Source organism: Theobroma cacao, chromosome 4 (genome assembly GCF_053813885.1).
Source record: "Theobroma cacao isolate CCN51 chromosome 4, ASM5381388v1, whole genome shotgun sequence".
Lineage (NCBI taxonomy): Eukaryota > Viridiplantae > Streptophyta > Magnoliopsida > Malvales > Malvaceae > Theobroma > Theobroma cacao.
Window position 1 is genome coordinate 30,604,180 of NC_142642.1, and position 13,459 is coordinate 30,617,638.

Sequence of the window (13,459 nt, forward strand, 5' to 3'; positions counted from 1 at the left end):
AAATAAAATTATTTTTTAATATTATTACGTTATCAAATTAATGAAAATATTAATAATATATTAACATATAAACTTATGTATCTAATAAAAAATATTCTTTTGAAACATTATTTATTTTAAAAATTAATAAATTTACGTGAAATTATATTTAAAAATAAAGAGATGAAGGTATTTTTTTTTTTAAGTTACAAAAGCTCATCATTTCAACCATCAAAAGTAATAATAAAAAATTAAAAAAAAAAGAAAGAAGAAAGAAGTATCATCATTTCATCAAAGACAGCCAATGGTTTCACTTAGCTCCATCCGTAAAAGAAAATATCCCAATAATATAGATGGACCAGCAATAAATTCTAGTACAAATAGTACATCTCGTGGATCATATGCACATTAATTTGTTCATTTAAAGACTTGATGTGGGCGAAAAAGAAAGGGGACCATCCACTAAGGCTTAAAAGAGAAGAAAATTGCATGTGCCATGTGTGGGTCTATCATCTGTGCCCAGTGCCATTGTCATTGGTCATGTCTAGTGGCAAATATCATGAAATTTTAATATGGCCACGTTTTTGCTACTAATATTATTAGAACGTAATAATTTTATTACCTTATGTGATTAAGATAAACTTATGCTTTGGTATAATTGTGTTCATGTAACTTAACAATAACTTTTTAATTTAAGGTCAGTCGTAATATTTTATAGTTTTTTTAACTTGGACTCTCTCTCTCTCTCTCTCTCTATATATCTATATCTATATATATATATATATATAATATCAACATAATTCAATCAATATATACCTAATGTTGTGGGATTAATGCCCTTGATCTGAGATTTCTCCAAAATTATTTCTCTTATAAGTAATAGATTCATAGTTTTTGTGTGAACTATGGTATCTTACTTTTTGATATATGAATTAAGATTATTAATATTAACTAATTAAGTACCACAGTGGGTGAAGCACTATGTTAACAATATGGGCACACACCTCTCGACAATGTAAAAGGCAAAAAGAGAAGTACCATTTTTGTCTTGAAAGATTGAAGTTCAAAATCTAGTGGTAATTGTCACATAGGAGCTTAAATTTAAGGAGGATATGCGACATTCAATCTTACATATTTTATTTAAGGTCTCACATTAGTGAATAATGAGTAAATTTTAATATTACTTATTATGAAGTCACATTTTTAATCTAAAAAATATATTTATTAAGTGAAAAAAGATTTTTATTTATAAGTTCAAAAATAATCTCATCTATAATTGGTGTGAAATATATAATACATGAATTACGTAGTCTAGCTCGTTATAGCTTGGGCTTGAACAACGTTTTTTAACTCCAAATTAAGTTGACAATGGCATAAATTTTGTCCTTGCGGTCTTTTTATTCTATTAAATTAAATTTAAAAAAACTTTAAAATAATTTACTATATCAAATATATAAAAACATTGTATATGCTTGAATTGAACAGTGAACATTATTTAAGAAGTTCCAAGTATTGGTTGATTTTTGTTAATTGCGTTATTTAGTGGGTATATTCATCTAATTTTTAAAATTAATTAATTTATCGATAAAATCGTATGTCTCAATATAAGTAATATAATCATATATTTGAGGTTTATGGATAACGTGTTTTGCTACTAACCAATTTCTCAATACGACTTTCAAACTTAATTTATTTTGTGTAGATAAGAAAAGAAATCTAACCATACTCTTATATAGTGGTTCTCTAATCTCATCCAATATAGGATTTAGAATTCACATTATTAAAACTAAATAAACGAATTTAATTAAAAAATAAAATTTTATTATTTGAGAAAATGAAAGAATTGCGTTTGAGTTTCATATATAAAATAGAATAGAATAATTAATGTTGATACTGTTTGAAAGAGATAATTTTCAATATTTGGATTAGAACAGTGCATTTAGCCAGTTTGGTTTTTTATAGAGGAAAATGTGCCTGCCTTGTAAAATAGTAACAGCAAGGATGCAACTGAAGAGAAACAGTAACAATTTGTTAGATTTTGGTTTAGGGCCCAAAAAACTATAGGCTGAAGCGGTTTGAGAAAGTTGTTGAGGTGAGCAAAGCAAAACATTGAGTGAGGCAAATAGCGCAACCAAAGACAAATAAAACCCATCCAACAGATCCGAGAAATGCGTCGACTGGTCTTTTTGTGCTCAAGCAACGCATTTCTTTTCCATCCCCCACCACAAAGCTGGCGCGTCTTTTACACTCTCTTTCTATTTAAATTATTAAAATTTTCCTTCTTTTTCTCTTTTTTTTTTTTATAGAAAAACTAATGAGTCTTGAAAATGGGTTTTTACTATTTTCCATAAATAATTTTTTTAACACTTCAAATAAAAAAGGAAATTAAGAGAGAGTGTGGAGCTCAAAGGGAAAAATTTCCATCTCAAATACTCATTTTTACGTCTTCTTTTTATGAGAAATGAACAATGATTCATCGTCACAATCCAGAAACTAACAAAGAACAAGACTTGGTAAAGAAAGCCAAGCATCCTCCAAATCTAATAAAGAAAAATAAATAAATACATAAAATTCAAAACCAACCCTTTATTTCAGGTGAGAGAGGCCACATTTCCTCAATAATTGTAGTGTGCCATTTCTCACTTGAGAAAGCCAGATCATCCCATTCCCTTTTTTGTTTTTTTCCTTTGATTTTGTCTGTATTTGTAATTCAATAATTTCACCTTTAGCTTTTACCACATATATATTTTTTTCACTTGGCATCATTCTTATCCCTCTGTATCACACAAAGCCATATAGCCATATGGGGGGTCTCTGAGTCTATCCCTGTCCTGTCTTGTCCACCAATTCTGACTCCTCTCTGCTGCCTGCCTGCCCACCTCCCCCACCTTTACTCTCTCTCACTTCCCCCGGCCACCATTTCTCTGCCATTCCTCACTCTCCCACTCTCACTCAGTCTATCTTCAATACGTCTCACATCACATGTAGTTTGAAGAGAGTTGCAGTCAACTCAATGAGCCAATTGAGATCCTGAAATACACGCTCGATAGGGCGCGTTGAGCAAGACCCTTAGTTGCCCTCAAAGGATCTCCCCTCTCGTTCCCTTACCTCACCTCATCATCAACTTTATTGCTTCCAATTCCTTTCTTAAATTCCAATTCCAAAGGCTTTTACTCGCTCAAAATCCCCCCCTTGTCTTCTCTTTCAACTTCAACTAGTAGTTACTACTCCTCCTCCTTCAAAATCTTCCAAAAAACATCCATCCCAACACCAACAAAAACAGCAAAGTTTCCTTTCCTTTCCTTTTTCTTTACCCCCCTTTACTTTGAAGGGCATGATGATCTTCAAATGAAAGAGCGTCAACGTTGGCAACCAGAAGAAGACGCACTCCTCAAAGCCTATGTTAAACAATATGGCCCTAAAGAATGGAACCTTATTTCCCAACGCATGGGAAAAACTCTCAACCGTGATCCAAAATCTTGCCTGGAACGTTGGAAAAACTATCTCAAACCTGGCATCAAGAAAGGGTCTTTGACCCCTGAAGAGCAATCCCTAGTCATCTCCCTCCAAGCCAAGTACGGAAACAAGTGGAAGAAAATAGCCAGCGAAGTCCCTGGCCGTACGGCCAAACGACTTGGCAAGTGGTGGGAGGTTTTCAAAGAAAAACAGCTCAAACAATTACAGAAGAAACAAGGCAGGAAAGAATTTTCCCCCGAAGGTAATAGTAATATTCCAGTTGTATCTTCGTCTCCAGGTCAATACGATCACATTCTCGAAACTTTTGCTGAAAAATACGTTCAACCAAATAACAAGTTTCTTGCTTATTCAACCATGAACTTATCTCCCATTATGCCTCCCATCATTTCCCTTCCTGACCCAGACCCGGTTCTCTCACTCGGGTCGGGAAGTTCAGGGACTGCCACGACGTCTTCTTCAGTTGTTTTGCCACTTTGGATGAATCACACAACTTCTTCATTGTCTTCTTCAACTTCATCAACCACCCCATCTCCGTCTGTAAGCTTATCGCTTTCGCCAGGAGAGCCTGGTCTTGACCCAGACTTGGCCCGATTTGTTCCGGGTCAAGTTGGTACCTTGGTGCAATGTTGTAAGGAGTTGGAGGAAGGGAGGCAAAGCTGGATGCAGCATAAGAAGGAAGCAACGTGGAGGCTGAGCAGGTTGGAGCAGCAGCTGGAGTCGGAGAAGGCAAGGAAAAGGAGAGAAAAAATGGAGGAGATAGAGGCAAAGATAAGGTGCTTGAGAGAAGAGGAGACGGCGTTTCTTGGGAGGATTGAGAGTGAGTATAAAGAGCAGCTGAATGTTTTGCAAAGAGATGCTGAGACCAAAGATGCTAAGCTAATGGAAGCTTGGTGTAGTAAGCATGTTAAGTTGGCTAAGCTTGTGGAACAGATTGGGTTCAGTACTCAATCTCTCCCTTGAGTTTTACTATTTGTCTTACATTAAATATCTTGTTTATGATATGATCATATGCTTTCAAGTATTCCTAGTTTTAGTTTTGGCGTTGGTGTTCTTATTATTTATCTGTGTTGAATCTTTGAAAAATGGTGGTCTTAATTTTATTATATATTGATGAAGTTTAAGTTCCATGAAACTCACCATTTCTGCATATTTTTATTCTCAAGGAATTAACGGGCTTGATTGACTGCGATGATTATTTGAAATAAATCTAGGAAAGACCTGAAACGTTGATTAATTTGTAAAATACAAATGGTAAAAGTTCTGATGATTCAATATTGTATTTAGGTTAGGGATTTTGATTCTGCCTGCAATGTTACCTTCTTGTTGTTTGAAACATAGTTAAAAAAGTGGGAAGAGATTCTGAGAACGACCAGCTGCAGCCAGCCTGAAGGTGGTCTGTTATGTAGATGTAGGGTCCTATCTGGTTTCCTCATCTTTGTTAGTGAGAAAGAAAAAAAAAAGCTTTGTCCAAAAGATGGCATGTTTCTCATGTAAAAATATAGAAAAATAAACCAAACATGTTTTGTGAGTGACACAATTTGATTACTTAATTTCTTTTCTTGTTGGTGTTGGGCACTATTCCGTACTGAATTGCACACGCCCTAAGTGAGAGGGGCTAGATTTGGGAACCCAGTAACTTTTGAGAAGTCTTCAAGATTTATACTTGAAAAGTAGTAGTAAGATTTCCAGATTTAAAGGTCTTTTTTTTTAAATTTTTTTTATTGTTCATGGCTAAGTCTTTACGGAGGCTATGCTAAGCGTATGTCCTATTGACCGTGACTGATCAGTGGACTGTGGGTACAGGATAGGATGTGGCAGTTCCCTCAGTTGAGCCACTCGCCTCTGTGTGCGCGTTATGTGCACCATCACCCATGTTGTTTTCGCCATCAAGGATTTTTCTCTCTGGGGGTTCAGAGATTGTCATATTTGAATATTTTGTTGCATGCAGTAAAAAGCTATCGGGCATCTACAAATAACGTGAACGCCTAATTCCATATATATATATATATATAGAGAGAGAGAGAGAGAGAGAGAGAGAGAGAGAGAGAGTCCTTTACATCTAAAGATGATTTTAGCATAAAAGCGGAAGCAAACAAACAAGTAACACAGCTGATGTGAAACATTTGGAATATAAAAATTTTCTAATTCAAGGCTTCCTGCTAATCCCCTTGCATGACTATTCTAAGCTCTTTTCTTTGGTCTTGCTCTTGCGACTTACAACGGCCATATTTGTCTCTAAGATGTTAACACCGAATAACCTAATCACCCCACTGTTTTCCCTGGGGACTACCCTGTTTGGCAGCTCCTCTAAATTTGATACGTTTCCTGCCTTGTGGCCTATGAACAACTTTGTATTTGGCCCTACGGATCGCCAAAAACTTACCGCATCTCCTGCTTTCAACTTCTTTTCCTTCACGAATCTTGTCCAATCTTTTGTTAGTACATAACTCTGACTGCTCTTCCAGTAACAATACCTAAACCTCCATACTTGTCCCATGTTATCCTCAAAATTCAATAAAACACCCTTGGAAACAATCCCACTCTGCAAAGGAAAATACTTGTCGGCATGTTGTTTTGGTATCACGATTCTGTTAAGTTTCCCTACGTCACTTGGCGTAGCAACCTTTTCGAAAAGGTATTCGCGAGCACCCTCGAACGGGTCAAATCCGGGTAAACTCGAAAACCCGTTTCCTTTAATTCCCTTCCTAGTGTCATGACATGCATAATTATACTTGCTATGCTCAAGCTCATTTGTATACGTGTGTTTTCTTATCATATCCACAATCTCTTCTTTGGAATGAGAAACCAAGAAAAATTGTTCGAAGTCATCTTCATCGGTAGTATGTATGGAAGGCTTGAAGTTTGTAAAAGCATTCTGGCCACGGAACCTTAATGCAGCGATGTCATAAGCCTTAGCAGCTTCTTCTTCCTCATTGAATGTTCCCAACCACACCCGTTGATGCTTCTCGTATATTTGTGCTCCCCATCTGCCATTAGGCTGGGAGACAACTCCCTTGAACTTTGAAGAAGGTTGCTTTTGCGGACCGGCAGCTTCGATGCTTCTTTCGGATGATTGACATGAATTCTCAGGGAACTTCCTAGCTGGAAAACTTGAATATGTTGCCATTGGTTGCTTGAATCAAATCACTTGTATCTTCCCATAACAAATACGCTTCAATTTTCAATCTTGGTGATTGCTTTTCAGCAATTGGACTGTTATGGCTAAAATGAGATATGATTCATGGTATGGAAGTGAGATAGAAGTTGGAATAAAACCGTGGGATATTTGTACCAAAGGTGGGGGGGGGGGGGGGGGGGGGGGGGGGGGGGGGGGGGGGGGGGGGGGACACCCTGTTGGGCAAAGTGATGAGATTCCGTGTAACCGAGCCATGTTTACGTAAGTTCATCCCCCTGTTAAAAATTTGTAGCCAGATTTTCTGATCAGGGCATTTCCTGTTGTTTTGGTCACCAAATCCTTCAGTTGGACCTTCTCTTTTTTCAACCTTATCCGTTATCCATTACAAACATTAAAGTATTAATTCGATTGTCCGATTGTTTAGCTATTTACAAAAAATAAATTTTTTTTATTATATCCAAATGAAAACTTTATTATATAATTTCATCTAAATAAATTTTTGTATTCATAAAAAGAAATCATATGACACACGTAATTTTTGACAACTATTAAATTTATGATTAACTCATATCTTTTAAACTTGTGACAAATGACATAATTTTTTTAACATGATGACATTGATTGACTGAAATAATCAATTTCAGGAAAATTTTTTTTCATTCAAATAATTGACATGTTCAAAAAATGTTAATTTGATCATAAATGTAATAACTGTTAAGGTTACGTGATTTCCTTAACATATTTGCATCGACATAAGAATTTGTTTAAATATAAATCATAGCATAAATTTTTTTTTTAAATTAACGAGAGACATTCAAGAGCTTATTTAGCATTTTAGCCCTTGTGAAAACTTATTATTTGCTATACAGATGCCATTTGTTGAGTAATGGACGAGTTGAGAAGAGGGCAAAATAGCTTTGCTCTACAAAGAACCCCTCGTCAGTGCGTTTGTTAATTTGTTATCTGTTAGGGATGTAGCTGTCACAATATTGGTTGTGTGGAAGTGGGAGAGAGATAGAGAGGTACTACTGTCTTTGAGGGATGGGATTAGTTGAAGTTCCGAAGACATAGGTGGCATAACGTGATTGGATTTCCCAAATATGGAGTTGTTTTATTAGCCAGGTTCAACTTTTGTTTCCTGTGAGAAACACTGTGACATAAACTTGGCCTGTCTGTTCATGCACTTGGAAGTTGTAATGGTGCTCGAAAAAATTTTCCATCAGAAAAGAAAAAGGGAAAAAAAACCATGCATGTGGGGTGGCAGTGCTTATATGCAGACAACCCTCACACACAGTCAACAAGTGATGGGTGAGGTTAAGGTGATCATAATCATTGATAAACTAGTCTCCCAAATATTTTACTTTTTTCCCAATATGGAACAAACTTTATTTTATCTTTGGTTTTTCCTTTTAAAAGTTAGAACCAACTGGGCTTAAAGCCTGCAAAAAACGCACAGGCTAGCAAGGGCACAATGATGGCTAGGCCGGGCCACCTATGCTGGATCGAAGATGGTGTCGAAATAGAGTTTAAGTGGGATAACTTTATTAGAGGGAAGAGTATTGCTATCCCTTTGTCTATCTTTTTAGGTCTATGTCGACTTGTGTAAGCAAAAGTGAAATTGTGATAATATGAGTGGGAAGGAAAAAATCTCGTGGTTTCTCCAATTATAGATTACTCGTTAAATGTAGGGGTGCAGGGTTGGGAGGAAAAACAAAACAGAAGCTAAGTTAAAATTTTAAAGTAAGGTGCAACCACGTCTTCCATTGTCGGTGTAATTTGATGCTTGTTGTTGTTGTTGTTGTATAAGTTTAAAAGGGATAAATTATTGGAGCTTTTGCTGTATAATTTGGTTGGCCTTAATCCATTTTGGAATTTATCCACATTCTTTTTCTTCTTGTTCTTATTATCTTATTTCTTTTCCTGTTTTGGAATATTGTTTGAGATTGTTAAACTTAGATGTCCATTGCGGATTCGTCGCCTGCGCTTAGCCCAAAATGGTTGGGTTGAGGTGAGAGCTACACGGAATAAAATCATATAGTTTTATGATCTTAATGTTCCCTTTTGTATAAACAAATTACTCTTTTTTCTTAAAAAATATATATATATATAGACAAGGTCATATTATATTACAAGTATGTCATTGGTCATCTAAAAATAATGAAATAGCTTAATTTAGAGAACAGAGTTTAAGAGTTTAAAAGGATGATTATTTTTTTAACTTTCCAAGATAAGGTTTTTTTTAAAATAACTTTTGTTAATTTTAATTATTTAAAATTATTTTTAATCAAGAGAAAAATTTTTTGGACAAAATTACCTTTAATGAAACTTCTTCATATTCAAACACACTTAGAAACAATGATATAGAGGTACAAAACCTAGCAACAAAATATTTAAATTATAAAAGAAGAAAGATGAAAAAGAAAAAAGAAAGGTCATCGCCACAATCATTCTCTTATGCACATAAATGAACAAATAGAGAAAAAGAAGCTATAACGGAGAGACGAAGTTATTTTGGTTTTCAATGAATCTTTGGGTTTTTTTCTTTAGTTGGTGGAGTTGTTACGGAAGGATCCTAAAGCCTTAATAGCTACGACCCTAAAGATGTACTAATGGTATGTAGCTGTTGCAAGAGTTTCGACGAAAAGACCAACCAGCCTAGAAAACCTAGAAAAAATATTGTTACACGTTGAAAAAAAAATTGTTACATACTATGTTTAAGGTGATTAATTTCAAGAGTTTATATCCTAATGAAATACAAAAATAAAAATCCAGTTACACGTCATGTTCAAAAAAATGTTGTTACACTTTTAACTTCAAGAGTTTATGTCTTAGTGAAATATAAAGATAGAGACTAAGTTACAAGCCATGTTGAAAAAAAAAGGTTATTATACACCATGTTTAAGGTGTTTAATTTTAAAAGTTTATTTTTTAGTGAAATACAAAGATAGAGACTAAGTTACATTCCATGTTGAAAAAAAAATTTATCACACAACATGTTGAAAAAAAAATTATTACATGTCATATTTAAAGTGTTTAACTTTAACAGTTTTTTGTCTTAGTGAAATACAAAGATAAAAATCAAGTTACACGTCATATTAAAAAAAAGTGTCATATTGAAAAAAGTTATAACACGTAATGTTTAAAATGTTTAACTCCAAGAGTTTATATTATATTGAAATACAAAGATAGAGATCAAGTTACATATCATGTTTAAACCATGCCATATTCAATAGATTTGTTACACGTTAAGTGCATTAGAGTTGTTACATGTAGGCAAGGCATGTAACAACTCTAGGTAATATTCTAATTTACAGATTAAATATTTTTCTTCAGTGAAAAAAAAATGGAGAAAGAGAGAAAAAGAGCCATAAAGAAAGAAAGACAGAGAGCTTTCGAAAGTGACAGTTTGAGTTTGGGAAAGACAAAGTGAGTTAGGAAGAAATGTTTGGCAAGCTCAAACAGTCACGAATCGGTACCAAGCAAAGGAATTTAGAGGTGAAGAGATTAGACGAACTGACGAGGCGAGGAAAAGGGACCCTTTAGGACTTGAAAAGTGGAGAAGAACTTTGTTCACAACTTTTGTAGGAAACCTCCAACAGGAGGTGGAATGGAGAAAGCTTAAAGAGATCTTTGATGAATTTAGTGTGGTGGTGGATATCTTTCTGCCTTGTCCCAAGAGAAACACAACTACCAGGTATGCGTTTGTGAGATATAGGGAAGAACGGGAACTAACAAAGGTAGTGTTCTTGGGGCATGGTCGTATGATCAATGGAAGGCGAATAAGGGTCTCGAAAGCTGAAAAACCAAAAAATGAGAGGGGGATAGTGGAGGCAAAAGGATCAGAGTCCAAGCCCCAAAAAGAGATAGGTCAGAGCAAAAAAACTTTCAAAGAGACCTTCATTGTGAACTCCCAAATAGAGGACATAGGAGGTCAAGGGATACAAACGGGGAATAAAATCGAAATGAGAAGGATCAAGAATGTGGTCATAAACAAGGAGAAGTTAAAGTGGTTGGGGAGAAATGCAGTGGGGCAATTAAGAAGCCCCATCAATTGTGGGTCTGTGGAGTGCTCGTTCTTCAAGGAAGGTATCTTGGCACAAGTGCAACCAGTGGGGGGGTTGTATGTTCTGGTCACGTTTGGGGACAGATATGAAATAGAGGAATACTTGGAAAAATGCATGGATTTATTTGAACCCTGGTTCGTTTCCTTGTTTCCTTATTGTGTCAGACAAGAGGAAAAAAAGTTCATTGTCTGGGTCAAACTGGAAGAAATACCACTTCATGTGTGGCACGAAGAAAGCTTTAAAGCGATTAGGGATACATGAGGGAGATACATAAAAGATGATAAAGACACATAAGACAGATGGAGGCTTGAGCAAGTTGTTATTTGCGTTGAAGTGAAATCCTTGAAGCAGATTACACCATTCACACATTTAATGGTTAATGGGTTTGATTATTTCATCAAGGCTTCAATCCTTAACACTGTGAAAAGTGAGCCAAGGGTGAGACCTTCTATTTTTATAGAAGGGATTTTAGGCTTTGAAGTGGGGAGTCAATGGTCGGAAGAGGGCCCATACATGGAGTGGAAGGTGACAAAAGCAGCATCGGAGAAGAGCTGTAGAAGGTCTGCCTCAAGAGTAGGTGAGGACGATGTACTGTATAGCCTTGTCATTAAGACTAACAATAAAGGACATTATGGTAAAAGGTGATATGACAGTGAAGGTTTAGAGGTGGAAAGAAGATTTATACAGATAATGGAAATAGTAAAAAAGGGGGAAATTTCAAATTCAAATAGGGAAAAGATAACAAGGGAGACATAAACGGGCTTAGAGTTTGGGCCTAGAGAAGGGATCACAGGAAGAGCTTGCGGTTGCATTACGAGCCTCAATACGGAGTCTGAAACAATTAGAAATAATGAAGTCGATATGACAAAAGGAAGAATAGGTTAAAAGGAAGAAAGCCTGACAAGAATTTTGGACTTAAGAAAAAGTCCAAGTGTGTTTGGGCAAGGGATGCACAATATCTGTGGAAATGGCTTAAAATGCACTAAAATGGCTGGAAATGAAAAAAAGCCTAATTTGGGTAAAATGAAAGGTAATCGAGAAACCATAGTTTAAAAGGTGAGAAGACCAACTGCGAAAAAAATCACAAGTGAAGGAAGAGAGAAGGGCTCACATAGTTCGACATGTGAAGAGTCAAAAAATGAAATAAGCAAAAGATTAGCACCTGACAGCAATGAGACATAGAGTATGTTGATGATTCAAAGACCAAATGGGAAAGGAAAAAAGAAGAAGGGGATAGGAAAAGGAAATGTGCAAGAGGGGCATGCAACAGAAGGAGAAAAGGCCTTTTCTACAAGAAAAGCGGTAGGGAACAAATTCAGTGAAGAATCGAAAGAAACAATTTTAGAGGTATGCAAAAAAATTTATTCAAAAACTACAGTAAGAAAGAGAAAAGATGAGGGTAACATAAAGGAAATTTAGAAAAGACATACAATTAAGAAGGGAAAGAGAGAAATGAGACAAAACAAGGACACTAAGGGCTTAGAGAATGGAAGGAAAAGAGAACATGGAAAAGCTTCGACAAGCTATAGTAGGAAGATCAAAAGAGAAGAGATGAGAGAACGTTTGGTTCATGGGCCAGAGTATTCTTCAGACTTCAATGAAACTAGTGGGTCAAAGCAAGATAGAGATGAAATAAGGAAGAAAATTGAAAGAGAGGTTGGGAAAAATTGGGACATGAGCAACAAATTGGGAATGCAGTATTAGAAGAGAAGAGAGGAGGTCCTCAAGGTCTTCGCTGAAATTGAAGCGTAGGATCATAAGATGAAGAGGCATAAAGGATGAGAAATCATTTAGTTAGCAGGTATGTGTGGGATTTTATTTTTTATATGATTATCATATTCTGGAATGTTAAAGGATTAAGGAGAGGAAAAAAAAAGAGCGATGAAGAAGATAATAATAAAGAACAAGCCAGATATGGTGTTTCTACAAGAAACCAAGCTTCAATCGGAACAATATTGTATTTTTAATAGATTATGAGGAAGAGATAGTGTTAGAGAAAAATCAATTTATGTGACTGGTAGATCAAGGGGACTCATGAGTTTATGGAGTGATGATTTCTATGAGATGGAGGAATGTGTCGAAAATAGGTATTTTCTAATTACAATCGAAAAAGTAAAAAAGATTAATAGAATCTTTCGATTTATCAACGTTTATTCGCCAAATGAAGAGAGAACGAGGAATGAGCTATGGGATAATCTTACAGAGTTGATGGGTAGAAGGGAAATTATGTGGTGTTTGGGAGGAGATTTCAATACTGTAAGGGACGAACAGGAAAGAATTGTCAGAAGTAACATTGTTAGTTTAATGAGGGCGTTTGGAGAATTTATCGATACAATGGCTCTTGTGGATTTACCTCTGGTAGGGGATAAATTTACATGGTGTGGGTATCATGATGGGTGGGTTTTTAGCCGGTTGGATCACTTTTTAGTGGACATGGAATGGCTAGACTGTGTTCAAGGGATGATCCAGGAATGTTTGACGAGCTCTTTGTCGGATCATAAGCCAATTATCTTGAGGTCCAACAAAGTGGATTGAAGGCCTAAGCCCTTTAAATTATTTAATTACTGGATGGATGAGAAAGGCTTCAAGGAGCTGATCACAAAGGCATGGGAAAAAGAAGATTTGGTTAATACTGATAGAAATGATATTTGGAACAAACTTAGGAAAATTAAAGTGAAAATCAAAGACTAGCAGAAGAGATGCGTAGGTAACACACAGCTTCAAATTCAGAATTTTGAAGACAAGCTTCAAAATTTGTAGAAGCAAGCATATGAAGAAACACTGGACCAAAAGTTGAAAGAAG

General features: G+C 35.6%; 2 protein-coding genes and 1 pseudogene across 2 annotated transcripts; 2 read left to right on the forward strand and 1 right to left on the reverse strand.

Annotated features, from left to right (window-relative positions):
* The first annotated feature begins 3,125 nt into the window (after window positions 1-3,125).
* Window positions 3,126-4,588, forward strand: LOC18602091 (protein rough sheath 2-like). Its single transcript, XM_007033263.3, has one exon. The coding sequence runs from the start codon at window positions 3,328-3,330 to the stop codon at window positions 4,414-4,416; it is 1,089 nt and encodes a 362-aa protein (XP_007033325.1). The 5' UTR covers window positions 3,126-3,327; the 3' UTR covers window positions 4,417-4,588.
* A 920-nt stretch (window positions 4,589-5,508) lies between these two features.
* LOC18602092 (AP2/ERF and B3 domain-containing transcription factor RAV1 pseudogene) lies at window positions 5,509-6,762 on the reverse strand (annotated as a pseudogene).
* A 5,928-nt stretch (window positions 6,763-12,690) lies between these two features.
* On the forward strand, window positions 12,691-13,191 carry LOC148763263 (uncharacterized). The gene has a single exon (XM_088805768.1). It carries the CDS (start codon window positions 12,691-12,693, stop codon window positions 13,189-13,191), a length of 501 nt encoding a protein of 166 aa, XP_088661894.1.
* Window positions 13,192-13,459: the final 268 nt, after the last annotated feature.